Here is a 24,003-nt window from a genome sequence, read left to right on the forward strand (position 1 = left end):
CATGATCTCACAGTTTGCGAGTCTGAGTCTAGTGTGGATCCTGCTTGGGATTCTCTCTCTCTCTCTCTCTCTCTCTCTCTGCCCCTACCCCTGTTTGCACTTTCTCTCTCTCTCTCAAACTTAAAAAAAAAAATGCTATTAGCTGCTTAACAACTTCTTAATGATGATAAATGAACCCACTCTCTCTGTATCAAAATAAATAAACTTTAAAAAAATGAGACACTGTAACTCAAAAAGAATAGTAAGCTGGCTGTATCAAATAATGAAATGTGAGTATAATGTTTCATAATGGGAGAAAATTATAGCGAATAGGTTATAGAGTGATGACAAGTCTTCTGACCAGTCAGACTTTGGGTGATCAAAGTATCAACATGTATCAGACAATAATCAGTCATTTTAGCTTGCAAATAATGTGGGAAGTGAACCTTTAGAAATGTCAAGTCACCAAACAGGGATGTGCAGAAATTAACTTTTTTTTTTATTATATATCATATAATGTAGTAGTAAAGTTTGTTTGAAGTGCATGAATAAAAAGTTAGTGAAATTACAGGAGGAACAATCTATATAGCAATAAGAGGTGCATTCCTTGTGCATCTGAAAGGAAAAGAAAAAAGAGTTTTCACTCATTTTGGCCTAAAACTTAGTGTCAGGTTCCCAGGATTCTGACATCAGAACCCGGATAACGCTGATTAGAACCATAGGGGCTTTACAATAAAAGCTAAAATATTGACCATATGATGGCAAAAAGTCTTATTTTGTGGTTAACTGATTCTCTTCTAGCTACTCTCTGATGAAGTTGGTGGCGCTGTGGAGGAGGACCGCCGCCTCCTGGACGAGGATCGGGACCGCTCAGCGTTGTAGGGGACATGCTTGTCATAGTTCTCCATCTGAGCCTCCATGACCTCTCTCTGCTGCTGCCTGATGGTCTGGCTGATGAGCCCCGGGAGGGCGTGGATGCTGCCAATCAAAGTCTCTAGTTTTGTTTCCACAGTAACAATCCTCTTCTCAAAGTCTTCGCTCCGTTCATTTAGGTCGGAAATCATGTCATACATGATGTTCTGGGTCTGGAAAACAGGATGGGCATGAGTAGGGCAACCGGGAAGTCAAGGTTTCATGCCACCTGCCCAGGAAGCAAGCTGTCCGCTCTCTTCAACCCTTTGTTGAAGCTGTCTTTCTGTCTCATTTCCCTCTAGAGGGCCCCCCACGGGGGCTCATCTGGTTAAGTGTCCCACTCTTGATTTTGGCTCAGGTCATGATCTCACAGTTTGTGAGATGGAGCCCCATGTCGGGCTCTGTGCTGCCAGCTAGGAGCTGCTTGGGATTCTCTCTCTCTCTCTCTCTCTCTCTCTCTTGCTGCGCCTTCCCCTCCCCCCCCATTTGTGCTTTCCCTCTCTCTAACTTAAAAAAAATGTGCTCTTAGCTGCTTAACAACCTCGTAATGATGATAAATGAACCAGCTGAATAAGGGAGATACTGTTTCAGATACAGGTGCATAGTTTGAGTGTGGTCATGGAGGCAGAGACAGTAGTTTTATTTTTTACTACCTAGTCTGGAGACTCTGTGAGCAACATTCATTCATTCAGAAAATACTGAATGCTTATGGCAAGACAGCCCTAGAGCTGTCATAGTAAGCAGGGCACAAAAGAAATAATTTGACAGAAATAGCATCTTGTCTCATCAATAGTCTCCTGAGGTGACATTATGCAGTATATATTTATAATATTAATTCTATATCTAGTAAGATGTTATACTTTATATTACTTCCAAGCAGTCTCTTTTATCATTTGACCTTGGACTGATGCTCCAGACCATGGAGTCTGCCCCATGATTGTTCAAGATGTGTCTATGTGAGAGCCATGTTTGTAAGGATTATTGAGAACATCTTTGAGTCTCGTATATGTGCTGCCCACCTTAAATGTATGATATATGTATGCTGCCCTTCGGGTAAGTTTTTGAAGACTTCACTGTCTTCTATTCATAAGATCTCAAATATTCAACTTTTACATAGTTATATAGTATGTGTTATTGATATACATGAAAAGGAATATAATTGTGTTATTTCATGAGACTAAGACAAATAGGTGTGATTTTCATAGATGATACTGGAAGCTTTATAAAGGACACAACTGATTTATCAAACAAACAACAGAACATACTGAGAGAGGCCCCTTTAAAAGCATTTGTGTTAAAAGGCTGAAAACTTCCACACAGGCTACTCTAATACCTCTTTTGGACTTAGTTCAGGAAAATGTCAGGTCATTGATGACAAATACTCACATTAAGAAATATATATTTGTTTAGGGGCACCTGGGTGGCTCAGTTGGTTAAGTGTCTGACTTGGGCTCAGGTCATGATTTCATGGTTCGTGAATTCGAGCCCCGCATTGGTCTCTGTGCTGACAGCTCAGAGCCTGGCGTCTGCTTCGTATTCTGTGTCTTCCTCTCTCTCTGTCCCTCCCCTGCTTGTGCTCTGTCTCTCCTGCTCTTAAAAATAAATATTTAAACAAATCAAAAAATATATTTGTTTAAATGCTTATTATGAGAGAGAGAATGTGAGAGAGGGGCAAAGAGAGAAAACACACATGAGAGAGCATTTTAAGCTGGCTCCATGCTCAGTGTGGATCCTGATGCACGGTTGATCCCATGAACCATGAGATCATGACCTGAGCTGAAATCAAGGGAAGGATGTTTATCTGATTGAGCCATGCAGGCACCCCTAAATATTCATATTTTTAAAGTGGAGTTTACTTGAAAGGGACAATCGAAATCAACCAGATAAATCTTGTAAATGTGAAAGAAGAATCTGGGAACTATTCATGTCTTTTTAAAAAGTAGTATGAGTTTTTTAAATAATGAAAAGAGAGTCCTAAATTATGAAAACCAATTCCCTTTTTTTTAAAAAAATGATGATTTTCATGTTAAGATGTAATTTCTTGTATCTTTAAAAAAACTATTTCACATTCTTCTGGGTTGGCTTCAAAGTAAATAAAAAAATATTATTGATGAATCGTATGTAGCCCTGAAGGTCAGGGTCAAAGCCAGGATGTAGTTCTTCTCTTAGAGGGTGAGACTGAATGACAAATACGAAACCCAATGGTATTGTCTCATAGTCCATGTACATTTCCTATGGTACTTTCAAGTGACTGTAATCAGGAAGGCTTTTAGAATGGGGCTTGAATAATTTACATAGGGAGAGAGCGTATGAAGAGTTTTAGAAAAAAATCTTTTATTGTGGACCATCATGTTAGGGCTAATTGTTGGCTTCATGCGTGAAACAAGTTTTGGGTGTCCTCCTCCCAATGTGCCATCAGTCACTGTGCAATGCTCCATTCCAACACACCTCATCGTGAGGGCTGAGACACCAAGCTTACCTTTGCCAGGTCCACCAAGGTATTGGCTTGGTCATTCAGTTTCCTCTGCTCCATTTTTACACTTCTTAATCTAAAAGACAGAATCTCAAGTCAGAAACCTTCCTTCCTCTCTCCTGCTGTCATCCGCCTTCCAAAGAGCATGCATAAAATCGACAAGAGCAAATAACTGCATGGATAATGCCTTGAATATTTGGGGGTCAAGTTCAAACTGGTTATGTATCTGGAACAATGAGGAGCATGCTTCCCCAACACCGCAAAAAGGAAAGGAGAGAGAGTAAGAGATGAGGTGTTCTTAGGACAACTATTTACCAGGGAGTTAAAAGTTGAATTGGGAGAAAAGGCTCATAAGGATTTAACCATATGAGAAAAGCCAAAACATTCCTTAAAATCCCAGTATCGTTTCAAATAGACATAGGAAGAAATAGGCAAAGCGACGGGACTTTCACCAATGTTGGAGCAGTGAGCACCTTCCTATGCCTACATGACTAGATACGCAGGATGGCCCTGTTCAGTTGGAGATGGATTGGGTTAGGTATTTGAACCTGATGAGAACACAGTGATAAGTGAGATTCTTAGTAGCAAAAATAAGACTTTTATTCAACCAGCAGCAAGAGAACCCAAAACACATAAGTCTCTTATTCTTCATTGTGTTTTGCTTGACCTTTATCTTAAACTGCCATTGAATTGGAAGGGAGGCCAGGCCAATGCCTTGGGAGAATTTCCCTCAATTTTTTATTGTAGATGAAAGTCAGCAGACAATTAAAATGTCTGACAGATGGGATTTCTGGTTGTAAAGTTACTTTTAAATATCAGTGCGTATATCTGATGGACAGTCAGAACACTGCTATTTTTAAAAAAATCTTAATGATGACTCTTACTAGGCCTTACCTTATTCACTATAATTCTTTTTAAAAAAAATATTTAATGATTATTCCATATGAAGAAATTAAGATTTTTCCAACATGAGAAAAGGGGTTCATTCTTTTGGCCAACAGTCTGAGTCATGCTCCAAACTAGAAGCAAGTCTTTCTTAACTACCTAGTTTAAAAAAAAGAAAAGAAAACAAAATCCATGCTAACCTTATTACCTTGATGATACGTCATTTACAGTAGTGTTGTTGCTGGAGAGAGTAATCTTTGTAATTCCCCAATTTCAAGGGAAGATAATTACCAAAAAAAAAAAAAAAAAAAAAAAAAANTTACTGCCAGGGAGATTTTTACAACAAATGTTCAATGGTGTTCAGTGATTTTGTTTTGAAACTACGAATCCCAATATGTCATCAAATCTGTTTGACAGTGAAGACAGACTTCCTTCTGCCAGTATGGGTTTAACTGACACCTGTCTGTAACATGATATTTAACCATGTAAAAGAGCTTAAGGTTATAACTTGTCATGGCAAGTCTGTGTTTCCTTATTAGAATGATTGGAACTAAGTTAATTGGCTCCTTTCTATGCTAGTATAGAGATGGACTATGTGTAAGTGTAAAAGGAATTTACAAGTAGGTATTTAAATCTAACAAATTGTTGAGATAGGTTTCTCTATGTACTTACAAGGATTACAATTCTTGATGTACGCCTTTGAAAACCAAGTCCCCTTCCATCCCCCCCACTCCTGGCAAAAACAAAACAAAACAAAACAAAAAACCTTTAAACATGTGTGAGGTCATTCTACAGAAATGTACTAGAGAGAACAACGGTGTCAGACGTGGACTCCACTCTCCCTGGCCCTAACTTAACATTCAGTTTCTTACTGTATGAAGTGAGGTGGGTTAGGCTAGGACAGTATTCTGAAGGGCTGTGTTTGTACCGACAGAGGTGTTCTGGATGGCTATGTGATACTCAAACCAGAAGACATTAAATACTAAACCAGATGGAGAGACATTTCCTCCCTTTTATTCTCTTCCAATTCTTGATTATTACAAGAAAAATGTCTCAGGCTGGTCCTCTCCTGTTTTTATCTCCCAATACCTGCTCTTCTCTCCTTTTTGAAAAAAGAGAGCAGGATTTCAGCTGAGAGCTTCCTGCCGGCAACAGTTCCGCAGCTAGAATTCAACACCAGTATTTCAAATGTCAGTTGATGCTACCTTTACCTCTCTGTCCTGGGAGTGAGAGCGGGTGTTTTTGTTTTTGTTTTTATTTTAGCCATTTTGTGATAGAGATTTATACCAAGCTTTGTTTTCAAATTCAAGGAATGGGACCTTGAACACATGAATGACGCAAGTCTAGGGAACTGGACCAGAAGCCTCTAGCAACTTGGGAGCATAGGGAAGGCCCTGAGGTTGGCAAGCCCGGTGGAAGGGCCAGTACGTGTCCCTTAGCTGAGGTGGGTACTGTGCTCTTGAATTACCATATTATGTTTCTGACAGTAGAATTTTGCCCAGTTTTTTCCCCCCACTAATCTGGAAAGCTGACATAGAGCAGCCTATTGAATCTGGATGCCTTAAGCCCCTTGAACCTAAATCACCTAGCCTTGCTGTTCCTGAGACTGCACCGTAGAACGGGTAGAAAAAGCCTACTTAAAGCTGTAGCTGCCAGAATAGTTTACTTTTTCCGCCCCCCAAAAAGAAGAATAAGGAACGTATGTTAACTTCTTCCTTGTGAACTTCACTTATCACAGGAAAGTATCATGATTTTGGATCACATTTCCATAGCAGCAATCAGACTACTGAAATTCACAAATAAAGGACCCGCTTGGATGCATGCAGCCGGTAGAGAATTCTGCAAATGTCGAGAGGAGCGGCTCACACAACTTACTTCCGGGCTCTATTTTCATTTTGTTGAAATAAAAAGACAAAACAAAAGAAAAGAAACTGTAAAATATTCTGGAACAGAGTAACACAGTGTGGTGTTCAGTTGTGCACAGGGGGCTCGATTCGTTAGCTCAGAGACCCTGTTAAGGCTCTGTAGGATTTTGGCTTGTTGGTCAAGGAAAAACACGGTTCACTTATAGTATCACCATTCATTGCCAGGAGACTCCCCCCCCACGTGAAATCCAGCGCTTCCTCCAGAACGAAGGTTCAGAAGGAAGACCTTCTATCAAGTCATCACGGCCTCTTTGATACACGATGTCTAAGTAAACTGCAGGAACTGTTTTGGCCCAATATGAATGTCATAGGGTTGAAAGGACAGTGTTCTACATAGTAGGATGATTATAATGGTGGTGTCGTTTTTTGGACGGTGTCCATCCCTTCCAAGTTGGGGCTTCTTAGAAGCCTGGCTTTCTGAAAGGTGGGTCGTCCAAAACTCAGAGTTAGAGAAATTGTATGTACTGAATTTCTTGGCTCTGAGACAAGTTCATGTAGATTGCTGGGTCTACAGTTGAGACAGAAGAGTTGATAAGCTTTAAGGTTAAAGCTGATACCAGAAAAAGTTTTCAAAGGTATACAGGAACAGAATGCTTCACAGCATTAAGTGATGATCTAAAAAGACAGATCTGTTAGTGAAAAAGAGGACACAAGCCTGGAGAAGCAGGCATCCACCAGAGATGAGGGAGGCTGCGTGTCAGGGAGAGAGGCTGTGAAGTTTGGAAAAGAGGGGAGCCCAGACAGAGCTCTGGAAAAGCTCTCAGGTCAAATCGGAGGATGGGAGAGGCCAGGGAGAAAGCTCTATCAAATGAATTTGTAACTTCTCCCTCAAGCAGCAAGGTCTGATTTCACCCGGTGCTGATTTCACCGAGGCTGATGGTCTCACTATGTCTGAATGGGGGGCAATTGGAGCCTTGCCCTTAAGAATCGAGCCCTATGTGCTTTCCTGTATCACTAACTTAAAATGAGAGATTATGCATGATTAGAATCATTGAGCCAAACCCAGCCCATTTAAATTTTCAGTTATACTTTTTTTTTCTTTTTACAAAGTACCCCCCCACACACACCTCAAAGGAAATCTAAGCCCAAGACTAAATTATAAAACAATTCAGAACATTTGAGCTGCTCGAAGCTCATCTACTTTAGAAGTTCATGTTGCTATAGAAGAAACAGAGTGAGAAACGTCAAAGAAGGCAGAAGAATCACGAGGGGTTTCCTCTGTTACTCTATCCCGAAGCAGCATGCGGGAGACCCATGTAAGCTGTACCTCGAAACCCTTAGGATCAGGTCAGGCCACCTTCTAACAATTGCTTAGGGACAATGTGTCAACTTTGCTTCCCCCAAATAGTTTTTCGCAGCATATTATAAACATTTTCAAACCTAGAGCAAAGTTGAAAAAACTTACGGTGACCATCCCTAAGCTGTCCCCTGAAGTTTCAGCATGAATGCATTTCATCATAAGACATATAAACTATAAATGTATAAATACCCACCATTCACGCGTGGCTACAAAATTTTTACAGACACTGCCAAAACATTTTCTCCCAGTATTTTTGTTAGATATAAAAACTTACCAATGGCATCAAAGGCCAATTGCATTTCATTATCTAGTTAATGTCATCTAGTTAATGTCTAGTTTCTGTCATCAAGCTGACAGAAAGGTTATAAATAAGACCCCGGAGGAAATGGGGCATGTGGCTGCTTGACCCATAGAGTGACTGCACCTGCCCACACCCACGAAGGTAAGTTTTCTTTTTAATATACTTGAGTAGTATAGTGGCAAAACATTAAAAGTACAAAGAATGCTTTCTCCACAATATACCGTGTGTACCTCTTGCATGAACGGTAGGTTCCTACGTGGTATGTGGTTGTGGGTGTGTAGGAATGACCTCTGTGCCAGGAGGGGTGATCCTGGAGGAAGTGGCCTGTCCTCAGAGGTGAAGGCCCAGCATCTCTCAGGATACTCATTCTCTGAGATCTAAACTTGAAGGAATCAAGGTGCAGAGGCTCCACAAGGTGGGGAGGGGTATTTGGTTGTAAAGGTGGCCATGAACTTCAGCAAGCAATTCCCGCTTGTGAGCCAGATCTCCTATACTGTTCCTCTGTGTTTCCCTTTTACAATTTCCCAGACTTTGAAAGACTGTTAATTTAAGATTCTAGCCTTTCCTTACAAGGAGATAGAAAGCATAGTTGTGGGCCCGGTGTGAAGTCACAGAGCTAAAGGCGAAATGACGTCAACTTTGGTGCTGGTGGTGGCGAGATCATGACTGAATAGCTCTGAGTAGCCAGGAGGGCCAGCCGCTCTACCATCCATGCAGAATCTCCCTCTCTTTTAGATCTCAGGGAGCCTGGATTTGATTCTCATGAAGGCAGGTAGCAATTTCTAGATGCAGCCCACATTCCTAGTGATAGTTACTTAAAAAGCACAGTTGGAAGGAGAGGTCAAAGGATAGCATTTGAATGCTTAGTGATTTCCCATAGAATGTGAAGTGTGATATAGTACCTATGAACTACCTAAATATACCAAATAAGAACTCGGAGCTTCAGAGCTTTTCTGGTCTGCCGTGCTAGGCAGCTCTGAGAAGACCCACCTTGCTGTGTAATCAAGATACTTAGTGTTTACCCACCTTTCCATGAGTACCCGGGTAGGCTGCATGAGGATAGCCACGTTTCTGACCCACGCATGTGACTGAGCTGCTCTTGCCCATACAGAAATGGCATTGAGTTAAGAGCAAGGCTGAATGGCATCAAGACTGATACCCACATGAATGTACTTACGGTAAGGATGCCGCCAGCCTGAGGGAGAAAGAGCTGGTGCTTTCAAGTCATTATTGAAACTTACTACATAGACATTTGTCCTTTCAAAGTCTATGATAGTTATATACAGCATAGAAACAAAATAACATGAAAGAACTTAAGCATATTGAATAAGGGTGGACTGCAGAAAGTCATAATCATGGTAAAAGCACTATAAAATCTGTAATGAACATATAGTAAATAGAAAATCCCCTGAGTCCCGAGTAAAGACTAATTTAAAAATGCAAGTATTAAATCAAGTGTAGGTACTGCCTTCAGAGAAAGATGTTGGCAGTCTGTTAAAAAAAAAAAAACAAAAACAGAGCGATCATAAACTATTAAATATTTTTCAAGATTTTGCAGTCAATACAAACTAAACATCCTGGGGCAAGCCATATGAATAAATAAGTTATATTAACACATACAATTGCAACTGAAAATATTGTTTCTAAAGAGAGAAACTGAGAAGACATTTTAACTAATAAATGTCTCTGCTTCCAATAACGGATGATTCTGAGTCCAAAAAAGAACTTACAATTTTCTCAGGGTTTCATTTATGGAATTATTAAATTGCCAAATAATGTCTTCTGGGAACACACATGACAGTGTTTTCTTTTTTCCCCCTCTCACGAAAGAATAATCACCAAGTGTGGGAATTTGAGACCCAGAGCTACAAAAAGCAGGTTGACAATGAATGAAAACTGGTACTTACTGATGAATAGCTTGCAAGAATTTTCGTTGATGTTTTCTTACTTTTGCATGATCTATCTTTTTTACTAGCTTTGTATTTTTGTAAATTAGCCATGTTTCCCTGAGTACATTGGCAGCTGCGTTTTTCACCTGTTAAAACAAACAAATGAACAAAGCAGTTGATAAATTCCCAGAGCAGAATCCTTTGTAAACATGGCCAGGGGTCCTATTCTTAATCCCAAATATCATGGTAAGTTCTAGCTCTCTTTAGTAACTATTTCTCAAAAGAGTATTTTTCTTGAGTCTGTGCCTTTTACAAAGTACCTGTGTCTGTCTGGGAACAACATTTAAGTTGAAATATTAGGGAGGTACTGATTTCTTTCTGGGCTAACCTCTACCCATTAGGAACATTGTCATCCAATCATCTTCATTTTAAAAATCATGAGGTGTTTGTAACCTGCCTGGCAACATTACAGGGTGGGGGGTGGAAGAGGTTGGAAGAGGTGCTGATTTCTGCACCTTACATTTCATTTGTTGTCCCCATGTTCTTCATTTCCTTGGAGAGAGGCAAAATGCCAGAAGGCCAAGGTGAATCTTGTCTTTTGCAAGTTTGCTTGGCACTTTTGGCTGTGAACTACAGGAAGGACATCTATCCACTGCTCAGTGTCTAAGCAGCCCTATTCTGCCCTTCTCGAGTGATTCAGCAAACTGTATGTCTGTTAGCATGCTTTAATGAGCTGACAGTCGATGTTGTCATGATTTTGTGAGTTAACCTGAGTACACTGCATTTCGAATGGATGGGACAAACCTAAAAGAGAAAAGTGTTTTAGTGACACAGCCAAGACCTACTGCGGCTGATGGAAGGTATGAATAGTTCCCAGTAATATTCAAGCACTTTCTTTCATGATGAGCATCTTCAACAATTCCTGGACGCTGATACAGGCCCAGCCACAGACATGTTCATCCTTACTTGCTCATACTGCAGGGTCTGATGACCCAGAGCTTCCCCTGAGGCTTGTTGTTAATGACTTACTCTAAGAAATTGATCCACTGAATTCTTCTGAGTGATGGATAAAGCCTGTTTCACAAAGAGCAGGCTAATCGGGGGCTGGGTGGAGGAAGATCACTTTTTAAGAAAGGCACTGTGGTAGGGAAGACAGAGCCATGAACTAGACTTCAAAAGTGTTCTAAGTTCTTGACTTTGCACTAACCAAGTCAAGTCAAGTGGATGCGCTAAACCTTGCAGGACTTTAGTTTTCTCTTCCCTACATGAGAAGAGTAGAGAGAATTATCACTTGAGTCCGTTTCAGGCCTTAACTGTCAGAAAAGAAGAGTCTTAGAATTACATGACAGCTATGATCCCCAGGAGGTATATACACTTCTTCACTCTGAGCACCCAAAGCATCAGGTTTGGTAGCAGACAGTGAATCTTTTTCATGCTGCTGAAAAGGTTTCTTTTTGAGGGAAATTGCTAGAACCCATTTTAAGAAAATCACTCTTTCTTAAAACTGCTTTTAGCAGTGACTTCGGTTTATAATGCACTTTCTCTGGATATTCATCAGAGTCTGCCCAGAAAGCATTCATTCTGAAACCCGTGGAAAATGAAACGTCAGGTGCTGAGCACTAGCAGTGCGTCTGAGAAATAGCACCACCATCCACAGTGAAGTTCAAAGGTGTTCTAGTTAAATTCTTTACTCTTCATTCTTATGGAAACACATTTCTCTTCTTTACAGGGGTAGAGAAGGCTTTGATCCTCATGTCCTTTTCAGAGGTAAGGATGCTATATAAAAGACTAAGGGATGAGGACATTGCTTTTATTTTTTATTTACTTTTTTAAAATTAAAGCTTATTTATCTATTTTGAGAGGGATAGAGGGAATCCCAAGTAGGCTCTGTACTGTCAGCACAGAGCCCAATGAGGGGCTCGTACTTCCAAACCGTGAGATCATGACCTGAGTTGAAATCAATAGTTGAGCACTCAACTGACTGAGCCAACCAGGTGGCCTGAGGATCTTGCTTTTAAACAGAGAGGGGTAGAAAGTTACTGGCCGCACTGACTGCAGTTCGAATAGGGTCCTTCCACACTAGGAAACAGGAGGGCCAGCTAAGTGAGGTCTCAGCTCTCTGAACAGCTCTAGCTGCCTAGAAGAGGGCAAGGGGCCCTGGTAGACATCCCCTCCCTGATTTTATCACCCCAAGACACAGAGGAGGAAGCTAGAAAACTTGGTAAAAACAGATGGGACTGTAACACAGCAGTTGAACATAGTAATGTTTGCAGGAGAACAAAATAATTGATTTTGCTTTGGATTCCCATCCACAAACAGCAAATACCAAATTACCCAAGTTCTTAAATTTTGAACAAGGCGTCCTTGATGTATTTTAAATGATTGTTTTTCCTCTTTGGGATGGCAGGGGAATGGCTGAAGGGGAGCAGGGAACCTCAGTTTCTGAGTTAATGGGGGTAAGTGAACCCCCCAAGTTCTCTGTTGTAGGGTTCACATGCACAAAATGCTTATTGTGGTTGACAGGCTAAAAATGAAAACGATTACTCATCTGAAAACGAAATCCCTACAGCTGCTTTTAAAAATTGTGAAACACAGGCATTTATGTTGAAACATTCCCCTTTCTAACTCCCTAATAGGTTGTGAAAACCAGGAAGAACACTCTGGAAGCATCCTATCTGCTGCTTTTTCAAAACAGCAGTCACAAGACATGTGCCCAAGAGTGGAAACATGTGCCCTCTGCTTACTTGTCACATGTGTCTAGAATAGTAGGTTTTTCTGGTCCCTCTTTGGGTTGGAAGGGACAGGGTGGAAAGCACCTCAGTGTACCACAAGCTTGAACAATGGGGAACTGTTTGTTACAAGGCCATGATAGCAACCTTATAGGGGAAACTGGAGAGGAGAAGTTGATTTGGAGGGAAAGTTTCCTCTGTTTACGTAGTTATGAACTACGTAATGTCAGGATGTCTAACAGTGTAAGCCTAGAGCTCCATCCTGCCCTTCCAGGGCATTTATAGACTCTAAGAGGACACGAGTATTGTCACTAACCTTTGTGTCTCCCAAGCTCAGGGCTTTGGACATAGGTGGTGATAAGTATTTCGTACCATAGTGTATACTTTGTATAATAAGAACTTTTTTTTTTAGTGTTTTTATTATGTATTTTTGAGAGGGGTGGACAGAATGTGAATGGGGGAGGGACAGAGAGAGAGGGAGACACAGAGTTTGAAGTAGGCTCCAGGCTCTGAGCTGTCAGCACAGAGCCTGGTGTGGAGCTCAAACTCATGAACCATGAGATCATGACTTGAACTGAAGTAGGACGCTCAACTGACTGACTTACCCGGGCACCCTGGATCATAAGAACTTCCAATCATGGGACACAGATATATATTTATACATAAATATATATGGTCAAAGGACCCTCTTGATAAGAAGGGTATATAGGTTACAGAAGAGGTGTAAGATCTAAGTATATCTTCCCTGATTTCCATTTACTAATTCAACAAATTTATGGAGTGTCTACCACATGCTGGATACCATGATGGTTGCTATGGCAGATCATAGATCTAGCCCTCAAAAATTAGTAGCTGTAGTGATTCTTGTGCCAATTAATGAGTCACCCACACTGAGAAGTACTTTCCTAACATCGAGAAATAAGGAGAGTGAGGTGAGGGTTCATTCTTAGTAGGAATCTTCTCCCCTCCCATCATCCCTGCGTCCACAGCCAGGGGAAAAAATGAACATTTGCTCTGCCTGACTCATGCTCCATTCCAATTAAAATCTTTTATCGGAAACATTTTTGAAAGGCATATTAATAATCAGGTATGTTGGGAAAACAAAGGCCCTAAAAGCAATAATACTATTAAAGGTAACGGTACTTATGCAGATGCCTTAAAACCACCTTTGCAGTTAAAAAGGTCATGAAATGTTCTACTGCTGACTTCTATAGGTAGTGATGAAATATTATAGCCATAGGTTATAAGGTAAAATATATTTTTCAGGGTAGTAATACTAGATAAACCACAAAAGCACTTAAAAGCTGTTTGACTTTTCAGTGAAACTTTACCTTGCTCAAACCTATATAGATACACGTTATTAGAGCATTGTTTTAAAGAGGACTTCGTTTATAATTTTCCTTTGCCTTTGACTATTCTGATTGTTATTTAATTGGTTTTTCTTGGTCATTTTCACCCTTGCCTCTCCCTTCAGAGACTTATTTTGGTGCAATGCTTCTACTCTTCTCAGATTTAAGAGAAGGGACATAACCTCTGACTCAAGAAGCAAGAATTTCCTGCCTCTCATTCCCGTAACTATGGTAAAGTGGGTAAAATGTTGCTTCACAGACCGTGGATGATGCCCCCAGGATGCTGGGGACAAACACATACAACACTTCTAAACCTGGACAGTAAGACTACATGCCACTCAAGCCCTCTGTAGAGCCGGTACTTGGGGCTGGGTGAATACTCTAGCTTTGGAACAGGGCAGGGTCAAGTGATCCAGTCACTTTGTGTTTTCACCCACGGGCTGTGTCTCCAAGCACCGTGTAAAAGCTGTAGAGGCTCAATCCTCCAGAATTTCTGTTCGCATGTTAAGAGACACGTAGGACAAAAAATTATATAACTGTATAATGATGTTCTTATTATGGATCTTATTGAGAATTCCTAACAGGATTGGAAACACCCACAGTGGACGTTAATATGTATAATTATCCTTTGTGGTACATCGAGCTGCTTTAAAAATTATGTCTGGGTTCTCAGAATCACTTGTTTTCAGGTTTCTTTCCGAAATGAAAGTACGCAGAGGGCCAAACTCCAGGATTTCTCTGTGGTTCAGACGTGAGTGAGGAGTAATAACATTTCCAAAAGACAGAGCATAGTAAACACACTGACTCTGGAAGGTGATAAATCTATTAAGTTGCTGGTCCCATCTTACTAAAGCCCGGTGACAAGTTATTGTCCTTAGGCTTTCATTTTGAAATCATTAGATTATTCTTGGTATGTGGCCATTTTTTTTGTACTTCCTCTAGTTTATTTTTACAAATAGTTTATTGTCAAATTAGTTTCCACATAACACCCAGTGCTCATCCCGACGAGTGCCCTCCTCCATGCCCATCCTCCCTCCGCCCTACATCCATTAGTCCTCAGTTTTTGTCAGCATTCAAGAGTCTCTCATGGTTTGCTTCTCTCCCTTTCCCCCACCATTTCCACCCTTCTTCTCCCCCTTGTTCCTCCGTCAAGTTCCTCCTAATCCTCCTATACGTGCAAACATATGATATTTGTCCTTCTCTGCCTGACTTATTTCGCTCAGCATAACACCCTCAAGGTCCATCCATGTTGCTACACATGGCCAGATTTCATTGTTTCTCATTGCCATGTAGTATTCTATGGTATAGATAAACCACATCTTCTTGATCCGTTGGTATGTGGCCATTTTTAAATTGTAGAATGGCATGTAAACTTTTGTAATTACATAGAACAGTATCCCTTAATAGATTGCGCAATGAATAGCGTTCTGTACTTTCACACGTAGTATTTCACGTGGCTAATGTTGTCAAACAGGGAAATGATTTCTGTGTGAAATTGTTCCTGTGAAAACTTGTGCACGGTGAATAATTTTTCATGGAAATTGTTCAATTCAGTTAAGAAACCCAAGGGGAGTCTTGGAAAGTGACATTTCTTCCCAGAAGAATAATCATTTGTTTAACATTCATACTGCTTTTTCTTTATAGTCATGTTCAGATTCCAGAATGTCTATAATCATTACCTCTGTTGACCATGAGAAAAAATGACTTCTGCACAGTGCTTCAGAGGCTAGTGGTAGTTTTCTCTAGTGCTAAGGAGCACCCTTGACCTTGTAGTTTTAGGCTTCTTCTTGGTAAGTATGAATGGTGTTTGGGTCCTTGTTTACTCTCTCATGTCCCAGGATCATTCATGAATTATTCAGATTTTAGAACTTTTGAAATTGTAGTTGACATACAAATGACATTAGTTGCATGTGTACAACATAGTGACTTGACAGTTCTACATGTTACAACATGCTCAGCCTAAGTACAGTTACATCTTTATGTCACTGTACAAAGTTGTTACAAGAATATGAACTATATTCCCAATGCTGTACTGTTCATCCCTGTGACTTGCTTATTTTATAACTGGAAGTTGGTATGTCTTAATCCCCTTCAATTATTTTGCCCATCCCATACCCCACACCCCTCTGGCAACCATCAGTCGGTTCTGGGTATTTAAAAGGTTGGTTTTTTAAGTCTCTCTCTTTTTTTTTTTTTTTACTTTGTTTATTCGTTTGTTTCTTAACTTCTACNCACCCCTCTGGCAACCATCAGTTGGTTCTGGGTATTTAAAAGCTTGGTTTTTTAAGTCTCTCTCTTTTTTTTTTTTTACTTTGTTTATTCGTTTGTTTCTTAACTTCTACATGTGAGTGAAATCATCTGGCATTTGCATTTGTCTGACTTATTTTACTTAGCATTATACTTTCTGGCTCAATCTATATTGTTGCGATATTTCACTCTTTTTTATGGTTGAGTAATATTCCATGTGTATATCTGTATCATACCTTCTTTATCCATTCCTCTGCTGATCGAAACTTACATTGCTTCCATATCTTCACTATTTTAAATAATGCAATAAATATAGGAGTGCATATATCCTTCCCAATTAGTGTTTTTATTTTCAGTATCCAGAGCTGGATTGTATAGTATTTCTATTTTTAATCTTTTTTTTCTAGGTATGACTATAATATTTTCCATAGTGGCTGCACCCATTTACAGTCCCACCAACAGTGCACATGGGTTTCCTTTTCTCCACATCTTTGTCAACACCTGTTATATCTTGTCTTTCTGATACTGTTTCGATTTGGTTTTGATGAGTGATGTTGAGCATCTTTTCATGTACCTGTTAGTCAACTGTATGTCTTCTCTGGAAAATTTCTGTTTTCTCTCTATCCATTTAAAAAAATGTTTATTTTGAGAGAGAGAAGGGGAGGGGCACGGAGAGAGAAAGGAAAAGAGAATCTCAAGCAGACTGTATGTNTCTGTATGTCTTCTCTGGAAAATTTCTGTTTTCAGTCTCTCTATCCATTTAAAAAAAATGTTTATTTTGAGAGAGAGAAGGGGAGGGGCACGGAGAGAGAAAGGAAAAGAGACTCTCAAGCAGACTGTATGTGCTCTCAGTGCAGAGCCCAATGTGGGGCTTGAACTCATGAACCATGAGATCATGACCTGAGCCAAAATCAAGAATCGGAAGCTTAACAGACTGAGCCACCCAGACACCCCTATCTATCAATTTTTAATTGGATTATTTGTTCTTCTTGGTGTTTAAAGCAGTTCTTTACTATCTTGAAAATTAACCCCCTATCGATAAATCATTTGCAAATATATTCTCCCTTTCGGTAAGTAGATTGCCTTTTTATTTTGTTGGTGGATGAATCTTTTTAATGTAACATTAAATGTGGTTTGCTCACATTTTGCTGAGAATATTTGTATCTATGTTCATCAGAAATATTGGTCTCTAATTTTCTTTTCTTTTTTCTTTTTTTGTAGTGTCTTTGGTTTTGAATTCAGGTTAGTGCTGGCCGTGTAGAATAGAGGCATTCTTTCCTCCTCTAACTTTTTGGAATAGCATGAGAAGGAAATGTGTTAGCTCTTCTCTAAATGTTTGGTAGAATTCCCCTGTGAAACTATTTGGTCTTGGACATTTGTTTGTTGGGAGTTGATTATTATTAGTAGTAGTCAGTATGGGTTCAATTTTATTACTAGGAATTAGTGTGTTCAGATTTTCTACTTTCTGATTCAGTCTTGGAAGACTGTATGTTTTTAAGAAGTTATCCATTTCTTCTAGATTGTCCACTTTGTTGGTGTGTAATTTTTTTTAGTAGTCTCTCATCTTTTTCATTTCTGTGGTGTTAACTATTTCTCCTCTTTCATTTCTGATTTTATATTTGAGTGCCTGCTTTTTTTCCCCCCATGAACACTCTGGCTAAGGGCTTATCAATTTTCTTTACTTTTTCAGTGAATCTGCTCTTAATTTCATTGATCCTTTCTATTCTTTTTTGGCTCTGAGTTTTATTATTCCTTTCGCTCTACTAACTTTGGGCATAATGTATTCTTTTTTCTAGCTTATTTAAATGTAAGGTTCAATTGTGTATTTATGATTTTTCTTGTTTCTTGAGGTAGGCTTGTATTGTTATGAATTTCCCTCTAAGAAATGCTTTTGTTGCATCCCTGATGCTTTGGACTGCTGTATTTCCATTGCCATTTGTCTAAAGGTATATATATTTTAATTCCCCTTTGATTTCTTCATAGATCAATTGGTTATTTAATAGCATGTTGTATAGCCTTCATGTATTTTTTCCAGTTTTTCTCTTGTAATTGATTTCTATTACAATTAGACCGGAAAAGATGTGTTGTGACCGGAAAAGATGCTTGATATGATTTCAGTCTTCTTAAATTTATTGAGCTTTGTTTTATGGCCTAATATGTGATCTTTCCTGAAGAGTATTCCATACACACTTGAGGAGAAAATGTATTCTGCTGTTTTGGGATGGAATGTACTGTGTATATCTGTTAGGTGCATCTGGTCTGATGTGTGTTCAAAGCCACTGTTTCCTGGTTGATTCTGTTTGGATGATCTATCCGTTGATGTAAGCGAAGGATTAAAGCCTCCTACTATTATTGTATTACTGTCAATTTCTCCTTTTGTGTCTGTTAATATTTGCTGGTGTATTTAGGTTGAGTATATAGATATTTATGATTGTTATGTCCTCTTGTTGGCCTGAGCCCTTTATCATTATGTAGCACCTTTCTTGGTCTATGATTACAGCCTTGGTTTAAAGTCTATTTTGCTTGAGATATGTATTGCTACCCCAGATTTTTTCACCTTCCATTTGCATAGAATATATTTTTCTATTCCTTCACTTTCAGTCTGTATGTGTCCCTATGTCTGAAGTGAGTCTCTTGTAGGCAGCATAGAGATGGGTCCTATTTTCCTATCCATTCAGTTGCCTTGTGTCTTTTGATTGTATCATTTAGTCCACTTTCATTTGAAGTTATTGTTGACAGGTATGTACTTATTGCCATTTTGTTATTTTCTGGTTGTTTCTGTAGCTCTTCTCTGTTTCTTTCTTCTCTTGCTCTCTCCTGTTTGATAGCTTTCTGTAGCTTTGTGTTAGGATTCTGTTTCTTTTGTGTGAACTTATTACTTACTCATGTTTGGCCTGTAGTTAAAACAAAGTGCATGTATAATATCCAATGTGAATAACAGTCCATTATAAGGATTGCTCAGGTTCGAAGGCATTCTAAAAGCACTACCTTTCTATTTGCCACTCAGGTTCTATGTGTATGACATCATATTTTACATCTTTTGTATATCCCTTAACTAATTTTTGTAGATGTGATTTTTCTACTTTTGTCTTTTACCATTGACACTAGTTTTATTAAGTCATACCTTTACTACATATATGCTTTTACCAGTGAAATTTTTTCCTTTCATAATTTCATTAAGACCCTTCTTTCCCACTTAAAGAAGTCTCTTTAACATTTCTTTTAAGGACGATTTAGTGGTAATGAACTCCTTTAGCTTTTGTTTGTCTAGGAATCTCTTTATGTTTCCTTAAGTTCTGAATAACAAACTAGCTGCGTAGAATATTCTTGACTGTATTTTCCCTTCAGTTGTTTTAATAGAGCAATGCCACTCCCTTCTCACCTGAAGAATCTGCTAAAACCTAAGCTAATAGCTTTATGAGGTTTCCCTTATACATAACTAGTTGCTTTTCCCTTGCTACTTTTAAGATTCTCTGTTTATCTTTAACTCTTGCCATTTTAATTATTTTGTGTTGCAGTGTAGACATCTTTGGATTCATCTTGTTTGGGGTTCTCTGTGGTTCCTGGACCTGGATGCCAGTTTCCTTCCCCCAGGTTAGAGAACTTTTCAGCCCCTTTCTCTGTCTGGCTTCTGGGACCCCCTATAATGTGAGTTACTCTGTCTTCTAGATTACTGATCTGTTTTCTGCAACCTTTAATCTCTTGTTGATTCCATCCAGTGTATTTGATTCCCTCTAGTGTGTTTTTCACTTGTTACTCTATTCTTCAGCTCCGACTGGTTCTTTATATTTTCTATCTCTGTTGAAGTTCTCAGTTCACTCTTCCCTCAAGTCTGGTGAGCATCTTTATGACCATTACTTTGAACCCTTTTTCAGGTACATTGTTTACCTCATTTTGTTTGGTTGTCTTTCTTGGATTTTATCTTTTTCTTTCTTTTCGAACATACTCCTCTGTGCCCTGATTTTGTCTCACTCTCCATGTTTGTTACAATGTGTTAGGTAGATCAGCTAAGTCTCCTGGTCTTAAAAACCAGGCATCCCGTGGGATCCCTTGTGCAGTCCACCCTGTGCAGCAGAACCAGGTGCTCCAGGGATGTCTGCTGTTTGAGTTACATGTGCCCTCCTGTTGTGCCTGGGCTTGACTGCTCTGGGCCCACTGGTAGATGAGGCTGGGCCCTCCTCCCTGGGGCAGTAGTTGCTTCAGGGGGATGCTTGCTGAGTGCAGTGGGGTGAATAGTGCTAGCAAGGAAGATGGAGAGTATCAAAATTGGTTGCTGCAAAGTCTGGCCACCCAGGCTGCAGGAAAGCAAAAAAAAAAAAAAAGTGTCCACCAGCACTTTCATTCCTGAAGAAAGTTCCTACCCATCCTTGCCTCTCCAGCATATACCCTAAAATTAGTCAATAAATCTCCTTCATGTATAATCTAGGTGCTTTCCAGTCTGCTGTCTCTGTGCCAGATCTTGGACTGAGAGGGAGTGAGAGATACAGTGCACTGGCTCTTTACGAGCAGAGTCTTGGAGGCCTCGAGGCCTCTATGTCTTTCAGAGGTAAGCCCTATTGATTTTTGAACTCTGAACTTATGGGGACTCACCTTTCCAGTAACAGGGGATGCCCCATTATGTGATGTTTGATGCTCTTGGGCCTTAGGTAGGATCCCTGTGCCTGTGACCTCCCTCTATCCTATGGGTCACCATGCTGGCAGTTTGGTTTTCATGTGCACTTTTGCTGCTTCTCCATGTGCCTTTTTCTTTTAAGTCTTCAGCTGTGGAAGATGTGTCCTGTTTGTCCTCAGGTCGTTTTCAGAATCAGTTGCATTATCTGTAGTTGTAGTCTTGGTGTATCCATAGGAAGAGGTGAGCTCAGGACCCTACTATTCTGGTATTTTAGAATTTTTACTTAAAAACTTAAAACTATAAGTAGGGCCATTTAGAAATTCCATACATAACCAAGAGGAATCAAGTTCCAAGTAAATGGAACTCATTAAATTGAAGAGGACTATAAAAGGGCTATTATTTTCATATATTGTATTGACTCTAATAATGAAATGGGTATCATAAGTGACAAATTTATGTTTGATTCTAATGGCATTTTAACATTTGTACCTGCACTTAAGTGACATTTTGCATATAAAAATCAAGCTGTCAGCAAGTGACTTGGTCCTAATATCGCAAAGTAGCTAAACTTTTAAGGAGTAGTAATAAGATAATAGAATTAATAAAGCATCATGGAGAATGAAATTACAATAATATTTCTTATTGAAAAACTTTCTATAAACAAACTCCCTATAGATAATGTTGCATTATGAGTCAAGCTAAAGTATACAAGAACTTGTAACAGAAAAGCTGTAAGATCAGAAAATGTGGTCCATTTGGGGAAATGAGTCCCATTCATAAAAACCAAAGGAAGTTATCTAGATCCACAGTCCTCTGAAAGGGACCATGAATGGGCTTTCAATGCGGGGTCATGAGCAACATAAGAACACAAGGCAATTTTTCTGCTCCAAGCAGAGAAAAAAACAGTTCTCATATCTGATTTGCTGAAGGAAGAGTACCATAAAAGCTTAAATTCCCTGAGTCCTGGAGTCTGATATTTCAGTTCTGTATCCTCAGCAGTGAACACAGAACTCTAACTATAGTAGCTATGCTATATATTTTGTTAAATAATTATATATTATTCCCGGGAAGATTACAACAAATTCAGTATACACAAAGAATATCTGCTACAAGGACTGTCCCAGTCTCCAAATCCTTGGGGAATAATAAACCAAAGCAGCAGTTCTCACTGTTGGCAGTAATGTCCCCTCAGGGGACATTCAGTAATGTCTAGAGACATTTTCTGGTTGTCACAAGTCAGGGGAAATGGTACTGGCATCTACCAAGGATGCCACTAACTAGTCAACAATGCACAAGGACATTCGCACAACAGAGAATGCTCCAGCCGCAAAGGTCAACAGCGCTGAGGTTGAGTGATCCTGAGGTAAACTAATTAAATTATAAAACCAACCTGGAATGGCTCCCAACTGAACCTGGGAGACCTGTACAAATCCCACAAATCTCTTCATCAAAGGTGCTCTGCTGTAGATTTTAACATCACACTCTGTTCAGTAAGTAGAATATGAAATACCAATACTCCCACATAAATCTAAAGAAATAACATATTTCCTTCTTAAGATAAAACAAAGTACCTGCTTAGAAAACTTGGGGAAATCTGCCTCAGCATGCTAACTTGGTTCCTTAATTTGTGATCCTGTCCCAGCTTTTGTTGTGTCACTGACAAGATTTACATGCAGATGGATGGGCTGTATGGTGTTGTAATGGAATTTTCTACCTCAGTGTAGTATTAAGTTAATTCTTGTGAAATTCATAAGGTATAACCTTCATGGTCAAATTATTTGGATTACACAAAGGACTTCTGGGGAAGAGTTCTTTTGATATCGTACAACTTTTAACTCTGAAATATGAACTGTACAGTATGGAACACATCCAAACCAGCACATAAAATCCACAAAACATTTGTTATGATTTTGGATTATATGTGGACTGAGGCTGATATGCATGTATTTTCATTTCCTAGTAGATTTTTGAAAGTGATAAGAGCCCTCCATTCAGCTCTGAATTGATGGCTCTCCTTGTACTTTTCTGTAATATTCACCAATGTTCATGAGTTTGGAGAGCGAATTCTGGAGTTGAAAGAAAACGAGAAAAAACTGTGCAGAGTAGAAGACATTCTAAAGGGGCACATCCAGGCCAGAAGTATGGTATCTGCAATCGAGTGCCTGAGATCACCTAGACTATATGTGGACTTTCCAAATGCAATAAAGTCTCACCACAGTGTCTGATGATAAGACAGAAAATAGCAAGGCAGCTAGAATCCAAGCTTCCATTTTGTAAATACTGTCCATATATATAAATAGGGGCATTGAAATGACAAAACTATTAGGAAGTATTTACCAATGGAACCATGATTACTTTTATGTATGCAACCAAAACCAAAAGTGAGTAAAAACAGGGGCGCCTGGGGGGCTCAGTCAGTTAAGCATCCAACTTCAGCTCAGGTCATGATCTTGCTGCTCAGGGTTTAAGCCCCGCATCGGGTTCTGTGCTGACAGCTCAGAGTCTGGAGCTTGCTTAGAATTCTGTGTCTCCCTCTCTCTCTGACCCTCCCTTCCTCTCAAAAATAAACAAACATTAAAAAAAATTTTTTTTAAAAAGAAACTCCACTTGAACTTGCCATCAATTCTTTTATGGGTAAAGTTACCAAATGACGGTGTGTTTTGTTATTTAGATGAGAGCCCGATTGGATTCTCCTTTGAGTTATGTTAGCAAGGTGACACTGCTAAAAAAGGATTTTTAGTTTTATATCTGACCTTGTATTTTGGTCTCTCAAGTGACTAGGGAGAGAGGCTAAACATCTGGTGGGAGTGGGAGAAATATCTTTTTCGTCTTTTGATAGAATGACGTTGAGCAAGCTACCTCTTGCTCAACCTCTCTGTGTTTTGACTTCCACATTTGTAAAATGAGCAGAATACTAGTGCTCCCGTCATAAAGTTGTCAGAGGACGAAACCAGTTTACACAGGTGCCATGCTGGGAGCCAAGCCTCGCACAGAGAGAGTGCCCTGTCAACACTGTGATTCTCTTCTCTGCCACATTTTCCCATTGGGCTGCTGCCCTTTATCTCTTGCACAGCCTTTAAATCACAGAAAGGGCCTTTCTCTGCTCCTACCTTGGAGTCCTGCAAGTCGCTGGTGGTTTTTTTTACTGTCCTTGCAAACCCAGTCTTTAGAAGAGAGACTGGCTCGCAGAAGCTCAGTAAAATAGTATTGCATCACTCTCTGTAAATTTCTAGGTGACATCGACAGCCTGCCCCTTCCTATTCAATCTAGTATCACTCCCTTCTTGTATCCTGCACACTGAAATGTTAAGTGTGTCTCTTTATTTAGACTGACGTGGTCTGTGTTTATCCTTGAGTAAATACCAAGGTTGTCCAATTATTTCCTAGCTGACATAAAGTTAGG

General features: G+C 39.6%; 1 protein-coding gene across 1 annotated transcript in view; it reads right to left on the minus strand.

Moving 5' to 3' along the window:
• Window positions 1-455: 455 nt before the first annotated feature.
• The window catches only part of KCNN2 (potassium calcium-activated channel subfamily N member 2), a 214,882-nt gene continuing 191,334 nt past the window's right edge, over window positions 456-24,003 (minus strand). Inside the window, 3 exon segments of the mRNA XM_077746313.1 lie at window positions 456-1,064; window positions 3,371-3,440; window positions 9,683-9,810. Of these exon segments, the coding sequence (XP_077602439.1) occupies window positions 777-1,064; window positions 3,371-3,440; window positions 9,683-9,810 (486 nt within the window). The 3' untranslated portion in view covers window positions 456-776.

Source organism: Crocuta crocuta, unplaced genomic scaffold, assembly GCF_008692635.1.
Source record: "Crocuta crocuta isolate KB4526 unplaced genomic scaffold, BGI_CrCroc_1.0 scaffold218, whole genome shotgun sequence".
NCBI lineage: Eukaryota > Metazoa > Chordata > Mammalia > Carnivora > Hyaenidae > Crocuta > Crocuta crocuta.